Source organism: Salvia hispanica, chromosome 3 (genome assembly GCF_029641045.1).
Source record: "Salvia hispanica isolate PSC_SH4W2 chromosome 3, Shi_PSC_v1, whole genome shotgun sequence".
Taxonomy (NCBI): domain Eukaryota; kingdom Viridiplantae; phylum Streptophyta; class Magnoliopsida; order Lamiales; family Lamiaceae; genus Salvia; species Salvia hispanica.
Window position 1 is genome coordinate 20,973,816 of NC_142694.1, and position 20,263 is coordinate 20,994,078.

Below are 20,263 nucleotides of genomic sequence, written 5' to 3' on the forward strand. Positions count from 1 at the left end.
AATATAATATCATTGGCAACTCGGTCTAATGTGTCCCTAAGCATGCGTGTTTCTAAGTTCTTCATGTTATGTTCATGACATGGATTCAAGAAAACATTTTTAGAACACAAAAATCTCCTACGGGTTTTTGGAAAATTAAAGCAAAAACAAACAAAAAAAACAAAAAGAAAACCCTAAACTCACGGTCCACCACTTCATCCCCCCAAACTTATTTACAACAAAGTGTAATAAGTTTGTAGAGTCGGTAGGGACGTGAGTATACTACTGAAAACAAAAACGTACCCTGAAAAATTTCGCGTAGAGGTTGAGCGGGGCGAAATTCGAAGAATTTCGAAAAATCGCGCTGGAAAATTGTGCCCAGGTGGCGGTCCGCCGCAGCTGTTCGGCGGTCGCAGCATGTCAAAGATGATTTCCAGCGTTCAGGTGGCGGACCGCCGCAGAGCTTGCGGCGGTCGCCACGGAGAGGTCAGAACCTGCGAAAATATTTGCAAAGCACAAAATTAAACCAAAACCAAAAATACTTAAAATTAAAGCAAAAATTGTTGGGTTGCCTCCCAACAAGCGCTCCTTTAGAGTCATTAGCTTGACTTTTACCCCCCTTTTTCACTCCTTGGGTGGCTCTTCGAGACCAACCTCTTCATCTAACACTTTGTCTGCACTGTAATACTTCTTAACACGGTGACCATTTGCTTGAAACAACTGTCCATCCGGGGCTAGTAACTCAACTGTTCCACTATCATAGATTTTCTTGATTATGTATGGACCAGTCCATTTGGACTTCAATTTCCCGGGAAACAAAGATAGTCTCGAGTTATGCAACAAAACCACATCCCCCAAGGTGAGCTCTCTTGGACTGATCATCCTATCATGATAAGCCTTCATTCGCTCCTTGTAGATGGATGAACTATCATAAGCCTCCATTCGAAATTCGTCCATCTCATTAAGAAAAAGACGTCTTTCCTCACCGGCCTTTTAAAAATCTTGATTCAACTTCTTGATTGCCCAATACGACCTGTATTCCAACTCAAGAGGCAAATGGCATGACTTTCCAAACACAAGTTGATAAGGAGACATACCTATGGGACCCTTGTAGGCAGTGCGGTAATCCCATAACGCATCTTCCAACCGAAGTGCCCAATCTTTTCTGTTCACACTCACCGTCTTTTGAAGAACCGACTTGATCTCTCTGTTTGCTAATTCCGTTTGTCCATTCGCCTGCGGATGGTATGGAATAGTGACCCTATGCTTGACTCCATATTTGTCCAACACGTTGTCTAACCATCTACTGTTGAAGTGAGATCCTCCATCACTAATGAGGGCACGAGGAGTACCAAACCTGCAAAAAATATTCTTTCTAACAAAAGCAGTAACCACTTTAGAATCGTTAGTTCTGGTTGGAATTGCTTCCACCCATCTAGAAACATATTCTACTGCAAGTAAGATATATTGGTACTCTCCTGATTTTGGGAATGGTCCCATAAAATCTATCCTCCATACATCAAACAATTCCACCTCAATAATGGTATTCATAGGCATCTCCTTCTTCTTAGTGATCCCCCCCGTGCGCTGACATTCATTACATTGAAGAACAAAACTAGCAGAGTCGCGGAATATGGTGGGCCAATAGAAACCGCTTTGCAAAATCTTTATTGCGGTCCTTTGCACACCAAAATGTCCTCCAGTAGGGGATGAATGACACTTCTCAACAATGGCTGCCCAATCCTCTTGAGGTACACACCTCCTAAGTATAGTATCTGCACATCTTTTAAACAAGTAGGGCTCATCCCAAAAATAAGATCGTACATCTCTATAAAATTTCTTCTTCTGATAAGGAGTGAGATCAGGAGGATGTACCTTGGCTGCCAAATAATTGACAATATCAGCGTACCATGGGAAAGTGGCTTGAGTGAAAAACAGATGTTCATCGGGAAAATCCTCGTTGATTTCAAGTGATAAGTCTTCTCCTTCCACCGGATGTTCCAACCGCGACAGATGATCGGCCACAACATTTTCACACCCTTTTCTGTCTCTTATCTCAACATCGAATTCCTGAAGTAACAAAATCCATCGAATGAGCCTGGGTTTTGCTTCTTTCTTTGCGAACAGATGCCTTATAGCTGCATGGTCAGTGTAAACAATGGTTTTAGTCCCCACAAGATAAGCTCTAAATTTATCAAAAGAATATACGATAGCGAGCATCTCCCTTTCGGTAGTTGTATAATTAGCTTGAGCAGAATCTAAAGTTCTACTAGCATAATAAATGACTCTAAAAATCTTGTTCCTCTTTTGTCCCAAAGCTGAGCCAACTGCAACATCACTTGCATCACACATAATCTCGAATGGTTGACTCCAATCTGGGGTAATGAGAATGGGAGCGCTCACTAGAGCTTTCTTCAAGGTCTCAAAAGCCTGCAAGCAATCAGAAGTAAAATCAAATTTCACATCTTTCTCAAGCAATTTACAAAGAGGTTTAGAGATTTTTGAAAAATCCTTGATGAATCTCCGGTAGAAGCCAGCATGTCCCAGAAAACTTCTTACTCCCTTCTCATTGCACGGAGGCGGGAGCTTTTCAATGGCTGCAATTTTTGCCCCGTCGACTTCTATACCTGCAGAAGACACTTTATGTCCTAGTCTATAAAGTGACATTTTTCCCAATTGAGAACTAGGTTAGTTTCCACACATCTCTGCAAAACCTTAGCCAAATTTTCAAGACAGTGATCATAGGATTTTCCAAATACCGAAAAATCATCCATAAAAACCTCCATTACTTTCTCAATTAAATCATGAAATATAGCCATCATACATCGCTGAAAAGTGGCGGGAGCATTACATAGTCCAAAAGACATTTTTCTATACGCAAAAATACCATAAGGACATGTAAAGGCAGACTTATGTTGATCCTCGGGAGCAATAGCAATTTGGTTATAACCAGAATAACCATCAAGAAAACAGTAATAATCATATCCCCCTAATCTATCAAGCATTTGATCAATAAAAGGTAAATGGAAGTGATCTTTCCTAGTGGCTGCATTTAACATCCTATAATCAATGCATACTCTCCATCCTGTAGCTACTCTAGTGGCTATCATCTCTCCATTCTGGCCAGGCACTACAGTCATCCCCCCTTTCTTAGCTACTACTTGCGTAGGACTTACCCATTCACTATCAGATATTGCATAGATAATCCCTGCATCTAGTAACTTTATTACCTCTTTTCGTACTACATCTTGCATGATAGGATTAAGTCTACGTTGGCTTTGCACACGAGGTTTATGCCCTTCCTCAAGTAAAATTCTATGCATGCATGTGGTCGGGCTAATCCCCCTTAAATCACTAATAGACCATCCTATGGCAGACCTATACTTATTTAACACACACAAAAGCTTTTCACACTCCTCTTCATTCAATGCAGCGGACACCACAACTGGAAAAATGTTACCTAGCCCTAAGAATGCATACCTGAGATGTTGGGGAGCGGCTTTAGCTCCACCTTTGGTGGTCCCCGTGGTTTTCCCACTGCCTGCCTTCTTTCTTCCTCTTCTTCGGGTGTACGCAATGGCAAAAATGCATTTCCCTTTTGAGGAATTCTCTCCGGTAGCACTTCCAATTCTGTCACCACTGCACAAACACTTGCATCACAAGATGATAAATCAGCATTAGGAGTAAATGAGTTTATGAGACAAGATTCAAGAGGATCCTGGGTTTGATGATAAGTGACTTCTACTTCTCCCACACAGTCGGTTACGATTTGTATGACACTGCATTCTTGATAGCCTTCTGCCCCCTCCTTTCCATGGAATTTCAGTGCACCGTAGATGTTAAATGTGATGCTTTCATCGTTCAACTTCAATGTCAGCTCTCCCTTTTGTACATCTATCATGGCTCCGCCAGTGGCTAAGAATGGTCTTCCAAGGATCAAAGGCACCTTCTTGTCTTCCTGCATATCCAAAACAACGAAGTCAGCAGGAAAAATAAACTCTCCCACTCTTACCAAGACATCTTCCACTATCCCCATTGGCGTTGTTGTGCTACGATCTGCCATTTGCAACGTGATTGAGGTGGGACGGATACTATCAACGTCGAGTTTCCTGTAAAAAGATAAAGGCATCAAATTAATACTGGATCCTAAATCACATAACGCCTTACCTCTCACATCATTCCCTAAAACACAAGATAATGTAAAACTCCCTGGATCTTTGTGCTTGGTGGGTAACCCTTTTTGAATGATAGCGCTGCAGCTCTCCGTTAGGCCCACTGTCTCGTACTTCCCCCACTTTCTCTTCTTTGCCACAACATCTTTCAAAAATTTGGCGTAATTGGGCATTTGTTGAAGGGCTTCTACCAGTGGAATGTTGATGTGGACTTTGCTCATTGCTTCCAAGAACTTGGTAAACTGAGCGTCAAGCTTCTTGCTCTTTAATCGTTGAGGATATGGAATGGTGACACTGCTTTGTGGTAAAGCATCTGCTTGCTGTTTATCGGCCGGCGGACCGCCGCGATGGGGCGTGGCGACCGCCGGGTCTTCAGCCATGCCAATTCCAGAATCTTCCTCGTCCTGTTGGTGAGTACGCGGCGGGTCGCCGTGTTGGAATGCGGCGGGCCGCCGCACATCATCGACAGACAATGTACCAGGTGGTTTTTCTATTTCTCTTCCTCTCCTGCCCAGGTCTCCTGCCTCCGGAGGTTGATATGTAGTCCCCCTGCGTAGCTGCACCGCGTGACATTTTCCTTTCGGGTTTATTTCTGGCAGGCTAGGAAGCGACCCTGGAGTGTGCCTGTTTCCTATAGTTGTGGCTAAGATCCCAAGGTTGAATTCCAGCATCCCGACTTGAGTAGCGAGGTTTGCCAACCCTCTTTCCAAGGCGCTGGTATTTCTTTCCAAATTCTCCAACCTTTTGTTCGTCACCTGTCTATGGTTAAGAACCTCAGTAATGCAAATTTTTAACAGAACCTCCCAACTGGAGCGGGGTTGATCCTCCACACCTGCACATGTTTCATAATCATTAGAACAGTACTCTTGTGCATCATAGGAGTAATCAGAACAGTCTGGGACGTAGTGCGATCCCCTATGCTGCTCATCAAAATAACCACATGGATTTCCTACGCTTGCAGGAAAATCCATTAAAACAAAAAGAAAAATAAAATAAAATAAATAAAATAAAATAAAAATGAAAGCTATTAAAATCCAAAATAGTAAAATTATCCGTTTGAAGATATCACTTCAAAGTGAATTGTCTTCCCCGCCAACGGCGCCAAAAACTTGATGCACTTTTTATTTGCACTATAAATACCTGCAAGTATACAGAGTAGGTATAGTATAGCAAAAGGTTAGTACCGGGTATCGAACACGGGGAAGATGTACACAAAGTGTCTATCTTCTACTAGAACTCAATTACTATCTGGAGAAACAAGAATTTTTTGTAACTTTTTGAAAACAGTAAATATTAAAAACAGTAAACAACTAAAAACAAGCAAATCAAGGAGAGAAAAGTATAGAGATAAGGAGAATTCCAGGGATGTGCGTTCACTTTTATGGTTATACAAATTCCAAACTACAATACCCTAGCACAGTTAATAGTTTGAAAGGACGAGTCACCTAGCTTATGCTCATGCGATACAAACGTTGATTACTAACATTAGGGTTGTCAATCCTAACACGTAACTCCAAAAAGATCCTAAGACCCTTGAAAAGTCCTCACTCTCAATTAACAGTGCCGTTTTAAAGGAAGCTAACTGTAGTGTCTACTAAGTGGATCTAACTCGCTAGAACTCTGTCACAGTTATGAAGCAAGTTGTATTGAATCATACATAATTGTGTCACTCAATTATGAAGCATCATGATTAACTTAGGGAAGAAACAAAGTAAAAACAAAACGGGTATTAAATAGAAAACGGAATTGTATAACCAAAGTTGCTACTAACACATCCCTAGAATCCTATGAGTTTAGTTACACATGACTGAATAAACTAAAAACATAGATTGAAGGGAAAGCAATCTGAACATAAAACTAAAGCAAATAAAACCCGTAGGTTGAATCCTTGTCGTTCTTGATGTTCTTGAAATCCTTCTTCAACTCCTTGCACAATTGAAGTACTCTAGCTTTTGATCTCTATGAATGTGTTCTTGTTGTGTGTCGGAAAAAAAACTCTTTTTTTTATGAAGCTTGAGGTCCTATTTATAGGGGAAGATTATTCCTCATCATAGAAGGAAAAGAGCTTCAAAATTTGGTAAATCTTGGAGCAAATCTAGGGCTGGTCGGATTCGCCGCCTTTCTCCGGCGGGCCGCCGCACCTTGGCCGGCGGTCGCCGCGTTGGAGTCCAGAGACTCTGACCCTTCGGTGGCGGACCGCCACATGTCCTCCGGCAGTCGCCGGGCGAGACTCTTCTCCTAGCGTAAATTTCCGAGGCGGGCCGCCACATAGCTCTGACCGCCGGGCGCCGGCGGTCGCCGTACAACTTCGCGGCGGTCGCTGGTCGCCGTCTGACTCCAGATTTCCAGACTATGCGTTTTTACTCCCCTTTTCGGCTCAAATATGCACATTTCTCACAAAACACGTCAAAATACCAAAATGTATAGAATATGCAAATAATGGACATGTAGAGTGATTTTGATGACAAAAACGGACCAAATAATGGCCTTAAAAAACAGTGCAAAATCCGGGCGTATCAGAGTGCGCGCTTATTTGAATTCATTATGAGGTTAGGGGCGAAGCCCCTAACAGATGAACGGGGGTACGGGGGCAGCGCCCCCCAGGTAGCGGGGTCCAACGAAGTTGCTGTGTAAGAAATTCATCTGAAAATGTAATTTCTGAAAGTCAAAGGACTTGTTCGCAATTTCGGAAACCTTTGAAAATCAGTTAATTTCAGTTATGAAATTAACAGACGCGTTGTTTCATCTTGATAAAACGCGCTGGTTCGTCTTGTTAAATCTGATCGATTCTTGTTTTTGTTCGTATATTCTTTTTCTCAGATATCAACATAAGATAGTTTTGTTTTTTCTCTGAATTGTATTCGATCAAATATTTTGGTAGAACCGGCGAAATTGATTTGAACTGAAAGTGATTTCATCACGACTTTCAGATTATCCGTTCTGTTTCTGTTCAGTATATTGAATCACCCTAACAAAGATCAAATCAAATTAATGTCGAACAAGGAAACGGTAAAGGAAGGAACGAAAGGTTTCACGAAGTTGGATAAATTTGCTGGCCAGGATTTCAGACGCTGGGAAAAGAAGATGCATTTCATGCTAACGAATCTCAAGGTCGTGTACATTCTGAGTACTCCTGGTGAAAATGAAACTCTGGAACAGATGAGGAGGCGGATGAAGTGGGAGAATGACGACTACATATGTCGTGGTCACATCTTAAACGGTATGTCTGATTCTCTATTTGATGTGTATCAATATGTTGAGTCTGCTAAGGAATTGTGGGATTCTCTCAAAGCCAAATATATGGCAGAAGATGCCTCTAGCAAGAAATTTCTTGTTGGTAACTTTATTAACTATAAAATGGTTTGATACGAGGCCTGTCATGGAACAATACAATGAATTGTTGAGGATATTGGGACAGTTTTCCCAATATGATATGAAAATGGATGAATCCATTTCTGTCTCTAGTATTATTGATAAACTGCCACCATCTTGGAAGGATTTTAAAAATAATCTGAAACATAAGAAGGAGAAGTTGAATTTGGTCGAACTTGGAAGTGACTTCCAAATTGAACAGTCCATACGTGAAATGGAAAAGGGCTCTGTTGGTAATGCTAGAAACATGGTTGGTTCTTCTGTGAACATGGTGGAAGAGGGTGAATCCTCAAAGGCTGGTAAAGAGAAACGTGTGTTTCAAGGGAAACGGAAGTTTCAAGGGAATAACAGTAAGGCTGGGAATAAGAAGCCTAAACTGACTTGCAGGAAGTGTGGCAAATCCGGGCACTTCAAGAAGGATTGTAAGTGTGGAAAGGGTGGAGGAAAAGAAAAATACGAGGCAGGTTCAAGTGGATCCAAGGATCCTGAAAAAGCAATCAGGTTCGTTTTCTGTACCTAATGATCATTCTGTTGAGAATTATTATGCATCAATAATCTCTGAAGCATTTTATGTGCAGGATGATGATCTTTCATGGTGGATTGATTTGGGTGCAACATGTTATGTATGCAAGGATCGTCAATGGTTCAAAGATTTTAAACCAATTGAAGATGGATCTTCTTTGAAGATGGACAACGTTGCAACTGAACCAATCAAAAGAATATGATCTGTTAGCCTAGTATTTACTTCTGGAAATTCCTTAGTGTTAGATAATGTTGTATATGTACCTGGTATTTGTAAGAATTTAGTTTCTGGTATTGTGTTGAATAATTGTGGTTATAAACAAGTGTTAGAAAGTAACAAATACTTCTGTCAAGGCATGGCACTTTTATTGGATTCGGTTATCCATGTGGTATGTTTAAGTTGAATCTAGATGTTTCTTTTGTTAATAATTCTGTTTGCATGACTTCTACTAGTTTTAGTAATCATGTTAGTAAATCAGAATTGTGGCATGCTAGACTTGGACATGTACATTACAAGAGATTGAAAGATATGTCGAAAATGAGTTTAATACCAGCATTTGAGTATAACATTGAAAAGTGTAAAACTTGCATGTTAACTAAAATAACTAGACAACATTTCAATAAGAATGTCAATAAAGTTACTAAGGTATTAGAACTTATACATAGTGATTTGTGTGATTTTCATTCGACTCCCTCACTTGGTAATAAAAAGTATGTAGTTACTTTTATTGATGATGCTACTAGATTTTGCTGTGTCTATCTATGCCATTCAAAAGATGAAGCTCTTGATAAATTTAAAATCTTTAAAGAAAGTGTAGAGCTTCATCATGGTGTGAAGATTAAAGTTCTTCGCACTGATAAGGGAGGTGAGTATTATGATCCAACATATTTTGAATCTACTGGTATAATACATCAGACGACTGCTCCATATACACCACAACAAAATGGTGTAGCTGAAAGAAATAATAGAACGTTGAAAGAAATGATTAATTCAATGTTGTGTTATTCTGGCCTAAGTAAAGGATTTTGGGGTGAGGCTATGTTAACAGCCTGTTATTTGTTGAATAGAGTTCCTAATAAAAGGAACAAGATAACCCCTTGTGAACTTTGGCATAAGAAACCACCAAAACTGAGTTATCTCAGAGTTTGGGGTTGTCGAGCTGTGGTAAGACTAACTGACCTTAAAATGAAAACCATAGGTCAAAGAGGTATAGACTGTGTGTTTCTTGGCTATTCTGAAAATTCTGTTTGTTATAGGTTCTATGTCATAGAACCCAATGACTATGTATCGATGCACTCTATTATTGAGTCAAAGGATGCTGATTTTGGCAATGAGGATAGATTCACGTCTATATCTAAACCTGGAGACATGATTGCAAGGTCTAGTAACTCTGGTGTAACTGGAAAAGTGATTGATACATCTCCTAATGTTAGGAGAAGTGGTAGAGCAAGAAAAGCTAAGTCTTTTAGAAATGATTTCCAATTGTACTTACTAGAAGGATCAAGAAATGAAATTAATTTTCAATATCAATATTGTTTTACTATTGGTGATGATCCAAGGACTTACAAAGAAGCTATGGCTTCAAGGGATTCTGCATTTTGGAAAGAGGCAATCCAAGAGGAGATGGATTCTATAATCCAAAATGGTACATGGAAACTGACTGATTTACCACCTGGATGTGAAGCTTTGAATAGTAAATGGATCTTCAAAACGAAGATGAAGGTAGATGGAAGCATAGACAAATATAAATCCAGATTGGTTATTCAAGGCTTTAGACAAAAGGAAGGAATTGATTATTTTGACACCTATGCTCCTGTTGCTAGGGTTTCCACAATTAGATTATTGTTAGCACTTGCTGCTATACATAATCTTGTAATTCACCAAATGGATGTTAAGACTGCCTTCTTGAATGGTGAATTAGATGAAGAGATTTATATAAAACAACCAGAAGGCTTTGTCATGCCTGGTAATGAACATAAGGTTTGTAAATTGGTAAAATCTCTTTATGGACTAAAGCAAGCCCCCAAGCAATGGCATCAGAAGTTTGATGACCTGGTGTTGTCTAATGGTTTTGTATTAAACCAAGCAGACGAGTGTGTATATAGAAAATTTGATGTTACCGGTAAAGGGATTATCATTTGCCTATATGTGGATGACATGTTGATCTTTGGTACTGACCAAGATCAAGTTGATAAAACAAAGGATTTTTTGTCATCTAAGTTTGAGATGAAAGACATGGGGAAAGCTGATGTGATTCTTGGAATTAAGATCACACGTGGAGAACAAGGAATCACATTATATTGAGAAGGTGTTGGAAAAGTTTAACTTCAAAGATTGTTCTTCCATTAAGACTCCTTTTGATCCTAGTGCAAAACTCGTGCCTAATAAAGGAGTTGCTGTGAATCAGCTTGAATATTCAAAGGCTATTGGATCACTAATGTATGCTATGATTAGTATTAGACCCGATATAGCTTTTGCAGTTGGAAAATTGAGTCGATATACTCATAATCCAAGTTTAATCCATTGGCAAGCAATGAATCGAGTATTTAAATACTTAAAAGGAACCATGGATTATAGGTTGTCTTATTCTGGATTTCCTTCTGTTCTTGAAGGTTATTCGGATGCAAGTTGGATCACCAATATGGAAGATTATTCTTCCACAAGTGGTTGGGTATTCCGTTTTGGAGGGGGTGCTATATGTTGGGCATCAAAGAAACAAACTTGTATCACGAATTCAACAATGGAATCGAAGTTTGTGGCATTAGCAGCAGCTGGTAAAGAGGCTGAATGGCTAAGAAATCTAATATATGAAATTCCATTGTGGCCTAAACCGATAGCACCTATATCTATCAGATGTGATAGTGCAGCTACCTTGGCTAAGGCATATAGTCAAGTGTATAATGGAAAGTCAAGACACTTAGGTGTTAGACATAGCATGATTCGTGAACTTATTATGGATGGTGTGATATCTGTGGAGTTTGTGAGAACTCATGACAACTTAGCCGATCATTTAACCAGAGGGTTAAGTAAAGATCTTGTGCACAAATCGGCTATAGGGATAAGATTAAAGTCCACTACAAATCTCTGATATTAAGATACCCAATTTCCATTTAGTATGACACTAGATGCAGAATTCAATGTGGAAGACTTAATATTTGAAGATTGGAACACATTTGAAAATCATCCCAAGGTATGTGTTCGGACCTACAAGTTAAGGAGGTTGAATGTATATATTCTTAATAGTTCTTTTGAAAAATTGCAAATGTAGGTGCAAAAATAAATGAGCTACCTATATAAGCATGAAGTTTAGCTGCTTCAAGAAGTTGGGACTTGGTTTCGACATGTTTATGAAGGATAAGGACATATGGTAGTAAAATATAGTGTCAAGATAGAACATATTCGTATGTAAACTTTTATGTACGTTATCTTCGTGTATTCAATGTGAGTTCCCAGGCTTCAATCCTTAGAGACACCCGGGGTATTCGAATATTTGGAATGTGTAATGTACTAAGGTGGAATTCAATCATTACGATATTTCATTTATGCAAAAGTTTGAATGTTTGAGATGACTTGTTTTAGTTAATCAAGGATTGCACTAAAATAGGGGAGGATTGTTGGATATTTTAGTGTAATTGGATTAACTTGATTGATCAGTATTATCATAATGAGACATCATATAAGTCTGGAGGTGCGGAGTGCGCGCTTATTTGAATTCATTATGATATTAGCGGCGAAGCCCCTAATAGATGACGGGGGTCCGGAGGCAGCGCCCCCAGGTAGCGGGGTCCAACGAAGTTGCTGTGTAAGAAATTCATCCGAAAATGTAATTTCTGAAAGTCAAAGGACTTGTTTGCAATTTCGGAAACCTTTGAAAATCAGTTAATTTCAGTTATGAAATTAACAGACGCGCTGTTTCATCTTGATAAAAGGCGCTGGTTCGTCTTGTTAAATCTGATTGATTCTTGTTTTGGTTCGTATATTCTTTTTCTCAGATATCAACATAAGATAGTTCTGTTTTTCTCTAAATTGTATCCGATCAAATATTTTGGTAGAACCGCCGAAATTGATTTGAACTGAAAGTGATTTCATCACGACTTTCAGATTATCTGTTCTGTTTCTGTTCAGTATATTGAATCTACCAAACATCTCATCTAAATTTCCACCACACTACAATACACAATATCCGGCTCCGGCGATCACCCCTCCGGCAATCGCGATTGGAACCACGATTGGTTCAACTCCGACTCATTCCCTAGTGCGGAAACGCAATTTACGGCCCCTCCTCAAACCCAATGTTCGCAAGTTGCGGGTGGCTATCGGCCTTACCCGATGGACGACCAAAATGCCTCCAGGTTCGGGTGGGCACCCGAACCCGGATCGGGACTGAGCAACAGCTCTACTTCTACTCCTACTTCTATTCCTACTCCTACTCCTCCTACTCGTGGCACCCGCACCCCGTATACTCCTGATGAGATGATGACGATGTTCAAAGCCTACTTGGCAGTCTCCGAAGATCCGGACGTTGGCACGAATCAAACCGGGGAAACGTATTGGTGGCGCATCACTCGTCTATACAATGAAACCCGGCCGGAGGGAATCATCTATCGTAATGATAGTATGGTGCGCAAGAGCGAGCTCGACATCATCAGTGCCGCCTTGGCGACCTACCAAAGCTTGGAGTTCAAAGCGTTCAAGTACCTCGCTTGTTGGCAGGAGGGGCGCCTTCATCTGAAGTATAGGGGCGGCGTAGTAGCATCCTCCTCCAGCTCCTCTAGCAAACGGTCTAGGTCGGTAGCCATGTCCGACGGCGTCTCCGATGATGTGGCTACCCAGCTTGCCGGAACTAACTTGGGTAGCCCCGACGCTGGCCCCGAGCAGTTCCCGCCGACCGTAAGGAAAGAAGAAGGCGACGGCCACCCGCCGTCGCGCCCCGACTCCATCCGCCCCCACCCCAGCTCGTGCTCCCGCTCCCTTTGTGCCTCCTCCACCCCCGAACAACTCGTTGTGGGCCCTTTTGGGTCAACTCTATTTGAACGATACGTCGAAGATGACTCCGGAGTAACTTGCAACAATGAGTGAATGATCTGGGGTCTCAAGAGACAATTGGGGATAGAAGACTAGTCTTCCACATGTGTAATTTTTAATTTATAGGATTTTAATTATGTATTTTTTTATTTTCTAGGATTTTAATTATGTATATTTATTTTTTAAGATTTTAATTATCTAGTTTTTATTTTTTAGGATTTTAATTATGTAATTTTTATTTTTTAATGTATTTTTATAATGTAGAAATGTTTTTAGTAATTGAAGTATTTAAATTGAATAATAGAATGGTGGGATCCTTGAGCTTGTCCTTGCGGAAGAGCACGGATGTGGGTGTTGTGCTCTTAGCTAAGGACAAGGAGTAAAAGTGGGTCCGGACCCACTTCCGTGCTCTTAGCTAAGAGCACGGATGAGGATGCTCTTACATACTCCATTTAGATTTTAACGGAGTTAAGTATAATTTTATACAATTATTAATTTTTATTATTATTAAACAAAATTAAAAATAATTTAAAATCATGAATAATAGTACTTAATTGTTATGATCATAATAATAATTAATAATTTATTAAATAATTGTAATTATTTAAACTATGAATAATATGTAATAATAATAATTATTTAATAAATTAATAATTAATCAACAATGTCTTGATAAAATATTAAAATTACAAATTTTATTTAATAATAATATAAATAAATAATTATAATTAAATCATGTATGATTAAAATATTAATAATTATATTATTATATTTATTATTATGATAGATAAACAATATTTAAATTCCCATATTTATTATTATGATATAATAGATAAACAATATCAATAATATAATAATTATTATATTATTAATTAATGATTCTTTAATACAGTCGAATGAGCGCGTGGAAGAGCTAAATTTGAATTCCCAAATTTGTATGGTATTCTAATCTGTGAAGGAAGAGACCGTTCCTCGATAATCGTTCATCTAAACTCACACTCCAAAACACACTCTGTTTACAGTCATGTCGAAAACGACGCATCTACACTCGTCCTTCTCTATCAACATTCCAAACCGATTCACAATTTTTCAATAATTTCATTTTTTCACTCAATTAAACACCGATTTATCCCCAATTTCTGGAATGGTCGCCGGAAAAGTCAAAACGGCAATGGGAATGCACAATTCCCCAGCTCGATCGAAGCCGCCGCCGATGCCAACTCCAGATTCCGCTAAAGGTAAAAAAAGCTCCGCCGCTGGCTTCTCCCGGTCCTTCTTCCCGCGCTCCTCCGCGCAGGTCCAGCCGCGCCCGCCGGACGTCTCCGAGCTGATCCGGTTAGTCGAGGAGCTGCGCGATCGGGAGTCGCGCCTCAAGACGGAGCTTCTCCAGCACAAGCTGCTGAAGGAGTCCGTCGCGATCCTTCCGGTGCTGGAGAGGGAGGTTTCCAGCAAGGATTGTGAAATTGAGCGGTTTAGGAAGAAGATCGATTGCTTGGAGGTGGAGAATGAGCAGCTGAGGAATGAGAACGAGTTCCTGCACATCGAATTGACGAAGCAGAATCGTAAATACGAAGACAAGATCAAATACATGCAGGCGGAATTGTGCGATATTAAACGCGCCGTCGCCGAGCACGATGAAACGACGTCGTCTTCTTCTTCATCTTCTATGGCGAATTTCACCAACAATTTCAACAAATCGAATTTCTCAGTGAAGGTTTTGCGCAAATGCGTAACGCAGAGTAACATCGCCTCCAATTTCTGTGAGAGCGTCAACAAGGACGAGTTCAGCGCCGATGCGCCTCCGCTTTCTCGCTGCGATTCCGAGGAGATTCACGAAACTTCAATCTCGATTCGATCCCGAGCGCCGCGGGTTCCGAAACCACCGCCGCGGCCGTCGTCGTCGTCGTCTCAGTCTTCTTCATCGGTCAATCACAGCGACGGTTCCCTTTCCGATTCAGCCGACCGCACATTGGCGGAGATATCCAACATTCCGGTGAAATCCGCCGCGCCGCCACCACCTCCTCCTCCGCCTCCGCCTCCGCCAGCACCGTCGAAGGCCGCTGCTCCGCCTCCTCCCCCACCTCCGCCGAAGGGAGTGAAATCGAAGGCGGCGCCGGCGAAGGTCAGGAGAGTTCCAGAGGTGGTTGAGTTTTACCACTCGCTGATGCGGAGAGATTCGAGCTGTAGACGCGATTCCGGCGTCGGCTCGTTGGCCGGAGCTGCGGCGAAGGATATGATTGGGGAAATTGAGAACCGTTCTTCACATTTACTCGCGGTAAATTTTTTTAATTAATTTTATTTACTTTATTTTTACTGCATTTGCATATGCCAAAATGTCGCATTCACAAAAACACGGTGGTTACTTTAGGTTGTCCTCTCTGGAATTTGTGCAATACCAATTTGAAGATAAAAACAGGGTTTAAATTCAAAATCCATATTGGGAAAATCCAGAAAGCTGTAAAATTGAATGAAACCATGTGGCCTTTTATGACAATCTATTAATTTCAACCATTTGATTAAACCGTTGTAGGCCGCCTAATTTAAGTCCATTTACTGTGTATAAATGTTATCCATAATTTATTGCAGATCAAGACAGATGTGGAGACCCAAGGAGATTTCATCAGATTCTTGATCAAAGAAGTTCACAATGCTGCTTTCGTTGACATTGAAGATGTTCTCCCATTTGTTAAATGGCTTGATGATGAGCTCTCATATCTGGTAGTACCTTATTTTGGATGCAAAAAACTGAATAAATTGCCAATATTTTCTCAATTTATATGCAAAAATGTGAAGGTTGATGAGAGGGCTGTGCTCAAGCACTTTGACTGGCCGGAGCAGAAGGCTGATGCACTGAGAGAAGCTGCATTTGGCTACTCTGATTTAAAGAAGCTGGAGTCTGAAGTTTTGTCGTTTCGCGATGATCCCAGACAGCATTGTGGTCCTGCTCTCAAGAAAATGCAGTCCCTCTTTGAGAAGTATGTTAAATGTCACCTAATTTTGATGGTTGTGGTTTGATAATCACAGAGGTTTAAATTCAAATTCTATGCTTTGTTGATCAGAGTGGAGCACAGTGCTTATAATTTGTCGAGGATGAGAGAATTGGCTGCGAACCGGTACAAAGTTCATCATATTCCAATGGACTGGATGCTCGACACCGGCTTTGTGAGTCAGGTGAAGCCTCACACCTATTCTTTGTGTTTGCAGCTTGTGTGCAAGATTCATATGTTATTTGATAGTATGATCTAATAAAATATCAGTGTGCACAATTAGATCATTGAGAAAAACTATGATTTATTTAGGCTTAACAAATGTTGCCACACTTTCAACAAGAGAAATCTGTCAAATTTATGAAATTGAACTCTCACATGCTCGTATCATTTTTATTTAAAATTGTACAAAATTGCTGCAATAATACAATTGTAATGACATTGACTTGACCTAAGGTTTTGCATCATTTGTCTGTACCATTTGTTTTCGTCTATGATTGTGAAATGACAAAAACTGAATGTGCGTAATTACCTTTGCCATTGTAGATCAAGCTGGCATCTGTGAAATTGGCAATGAAGTACATGAAGAGAGCTTCGGCAGAACTCGGAATGGTGGCAGGTGGACCCGAGGAAGAGGAGCTTATAGTCCAAGGCGTCAAGTTTGCCTTTCGAGTTCATCAGGTAATAAATTGTTTTACGTGATGTTTAACCCCATCGATGTACGTGGTTAGTGTAACAAGACGCGGGTTGTTTATCAGTTTGCGGGCGGGTTCGATGTGGAGACGATGAAGGCGTTTCAAGAACTGAGGGAGAAGTTTCAGTTGTGCCAAAATCAACACCAACAGAAATTCGTTTGCAAGTCTCCTTGCTGATTCTGCAGCAAACTCAGCTTCGGAAAATGGCTTCATTTTTTTGTTGTATAAAGAATTAAAGAAATGGAAATTGAAGATTTGTGAATACAGATTGCCGCAGTCATCTTGCGATCCAAAATATATTTGTTCAAATCAATATTTTGCGATCATGGAAATCATTCCATCTATTTCAATAACTTAAATAACATTGTTGTACATAAAATACATCGAAAACATTTAAATTATAAATCACAAATTTTGTGTAAAATTTGATATTTCTTACAAATTTTAAAAGTGATAAAAAAATCACCAACTTTACTGCAAAATTTCCTCGACGGGCCGTCCTTGCAATGATAAAATTGACATGACCATAGAGATGCAATCAAATGGTTACTACATCTTTGGAAATAGTACTATCATTTTTAGGCCATTAGATTTATAGATATGATGTTAACATGATGTCCCATTTAACCTGGTTAACATTTTTATGAAGAAAGTTGGCATCGTATGTTTTAATCTTTAACCATTTGTTTCATATTATGTGGTGTGAAAACAATAGGAGTAACATTTAATGGACAAAATAACCATAAACTTAGGAGGGCCAAATCTAATAATTATAAAATTGATGTCAATTTTCATAATATGAGGCATCGCTCCTTGGATTTTTCAACCTTAGCTTTCTCTCTTTAAGATAAGTGGAATTGCATACTAGAAATCATGTTTTCAAATTGCTTATGCATATATAACGTTTAACTTTAACCATTCTATGTTTCTTTTAAAAACCCTGATGAATTGATTAATTACTACTACGTCTGAGCATCTTGCTCAACGCTCCATACCCAATAGTATTTTGTTATAAAAATTTATAATTGCTAGATTTGAAGTGTATTTTTGCTCCTTGAATCATTTTCCCTTTCCATCCCCGGCACTAGTCGCGGCCTACTATCCTTAGAAAAATGTAACCATGATATTCTTTTACCACTTTCAAAGTTTAAGAAAAATACCAGATTTTATGCAAAGTTCGTGTTTTATCCAAATCAATATCCCATAATTTTATAAACTAGCACTTAATACTAGTGCAACATAAGATGGTACATTAACATGGAACATAACAATTGAGCTTGTAAACTGTGTAACAATACATTCTCAATGATATATTAGGACTCCATTTAATATGATAATTTTGCAATATTCCAGTTTTTTTTAACATCAATATTTTAGTTTTTAAATAGTAGTTATTAATTTAGAAGTATAGTTTCATCTTTTCTTAACAAGTTGATTAATTCCTCAAATGAGCGCTGCATAAAGAAGCTGGTTCCAAGTATCCGGCAATCCAGGTAAGCACCAATGGCTGCAATCAAGACCCGCGCCACCACCGTATCTCGACGGATGAGCGTCTCTCCGGAGCCCCGACAAGGCCGCAACATCTAGCAAATAGACCGGTTTCGTTAACGTACTCAACACCTTCTTCAAAACTATAGTAGCCGACTCTGGCCTTATCGAATCCGTGGTCCCTTTATCAGGTGCACGTGCTCCATCGCAGTCCCTATCAGTGCACACACACCACATACACTACTATATATTATCACAAAGTGACACAGATGATGCTAAGAATTTATAAAATTATGTAAATAATGAACTTTACCTAGAATGAGAGGGAGAAATCCCTTGAAAGAAGACCTTAGTCTTGGAAGGGTTGACATTTTGGTTGACCCAATGGGCCCACGTGGTGAGGGCATGAGAGAAGGCTTGGAGGCGGTCCATGTCCTTGGCTATGGTGGAACCATATTGAATGAAGTCCCAACCTTGTGCTTTGGGACCAGTGTGGAGCCACCAGTGCCATGTGTTGAATATAAGCATGTCCATTCCTAGCCATGCTTTGCCTTCTTCAATGGAGTCTAGTTTTAAGACAAAACCTTTTGCTTCTTTCACTAGGTCCACCAAATAATGGGTTGTGTGGAGGAATATTGTCACACCAAACTCCTGCATTTTCAAAAATTAAAGCAAAAAATTGTTTATTATGTTGCATTTGCTCTCTACCAACTTAATTAGCTTGCATTTTAAGAGCAAAGTGTTTCTCGATTCTCGAACCAACGTTAAGTTTGTTAGTACCTATAAGTTTGGGATTCTTTTTCTGATAGGGTGAAATTGTTTATTCTTTTAACACAACACGCCAATCCGTGAGTACTAGCCTATTTTATCTTGCGGAAAGAGGGATACATTAACTTAGAGCAAGTATATACTTTCTTACACTATTTGTGAAATTGTTGTTATTTTTAACCGTTCGGTTATAATAACAGGGATTTTCACTTACAACATTATTTTATCTTGTTAAGACTTGATTTTCGTTAGAACTGTAGGGTGTTCGGAATAAATTAACCTCAAATGTAACATGAGAAATTGGGGTTTGTTTAACGAAGGTGGTCTTAGCATTCGGATGAACAGCATGTAGCATGCACACCAACGAGTTCCATTGATTTAGGCTCAGCGAGTCGCCCACAAACATTATCTTCTTCCCTTTCCATCTCCTCAAAAAATCAACACCATCAAATCTGTAGGCAAATAAATCATATATAGCTTAATTAATTTAAGTAAATTGATACAGATTGACATACATCGTTTGACACAGTTTTTAAATTTATGTTTATTTACCCATAAAAAAAATTTGATCTTACCTAGGCAAGTTGCAAGAGCTTGGTTTCCATGAGTAATTGATGTAATCTTTGTCTGGGCGACCATGTTTGAGGCAATCAAATTGAGAATCAATGAAGGGACAGCTCGAAGAATCGTATAGATGAGGTGAAGAAGAATCATACACCCATGCACCACTAAACAAGTTGCACCCATTTGCTAACTCTCCAAAATAATTACTTGTGTTTGCAAATAATTCTGATTTTGCATATATGAGATGTAACACAAAAATTGCTAACAAAGAATGACACTTGAATATTCCCATCCTAGCTTTGCACACTAAAATCTTGAAAACGTAGCACCATTTATATACAATGGGGAATGTTAGTAGTATTAATTATTGCTTCATTATGCACGAATGGAGAGGAAAGTTTTATGGAATTTAAAATACTATATCTGGATATTTAATTTAATTTGTTGCATGAGTATTGAATTTGAAATTATGAAGCCGTTATATTATTCTTTTCAAGTAATTAAGAGTTGTTTAATTTTTAGATGAGAAGACGAATGAGGTACGCAATCCAACTAACTTAAAATTGTCTTAATTGAGTTATACTATTATTATATATTTATATGTATAGAATGTTTTGAGGGGAAAAAATAAATTTAAATATTTCAATATACTAATTTTACACGTTATTGTAAAAATAAAGATAGACGATA

At 39.3% G+C, this 20,263-nt stretch overlaps 4 protein-coding genes across 4 annotated transcripts; 1 reads left to right on the forward strand and 3 right to left on the reverse strand.

Annotated features, from left to right (window-relative positions):
* Positions 1–603: 603 nt before the first annotated feature.
* Positions 604–936, reverse strand: LOC148930356 (uncharacterized). The gene has a single exon (XM_089066437.1). The coding sequence runs from the start codon at positions 934–936 to the stop codon at positions 604–606; it is 333 nt and encodes a 110-aa protein (XP_088922563.1).
* A 36-nt stretch (positions 937–972) lies between these two features.
* Positions 973–5,122, reverse strand: LOC148930357 (uncharacterized). The gene is made up of 6 exons (XM_089066438.1): positions 4,215–5,122; positions 3,992–4,088; positions 3,460–3,937; positions 2,539–2,606; positions 2,319–2,409; positions 973–2,117 (listed from the first exon to the last, which is right to left on the reverse strand). Exons 1-6 carry the CDS (start codon positions 5,120–5,122, stop codon positions 973–975), a joined length of 2,787 nt encoding a protein of 928 aa, XP_088922564.1.
* An 8,894-nt stretch (positions 5,123–14,016) lies between these two features.
* LOC125211985 (protein INCREASED PETAL GROWTH ANISOTROPY 1-like) lies at positions 14,017–17,015 on the forward strand. Its single transcript, XM_048111969.2, has 6 exons — positions 14,017–15,346; positions 15,658–15,789; positions 15,865–16,046; positions 16,131–16,242; positions 16,605–16,739; positions 16,817–17,015. The coding sequence occupies exons 1-6, from the start codon at positions 14,216–14,218 to the stop codon at positions 16,928–16,930; spliced, it is 1,806 nt and encodes a 601-aa protein (XP_047967926.1). The 5' UTR covers positions 14,017–14,215; the 3' UTR covers positions 16,931–17,015.
* Positions 17,016–17,935: 920 nt separating this feature from the next.
* On the reverse strand, positions 17,936–19,866 carry LOC125216939 (protein trichome birefringence-like 37). Its single transcript, XM_048118730.2, has 4 exons — positions 19,585–19,866; positions 19,290–19,461; positions 18,555–18,892; positions 17,936–18,455 (listed from the first exon to the last, which is right to left on the reverse strand). Exons 1-4 carry the CDS (start codon positions 19,863–19,865, stop codon positions 18,197–18,199), a joined length of 1,050 nt encoding a protein of 349 aa, XP_047974687.1. The 5' UTR covers position 19,866; the 3' UTR covers positions 17,936–18,196.
* Between the last annotated feature and the right edge of the window lie 397 nt (positions 19,867–20,263).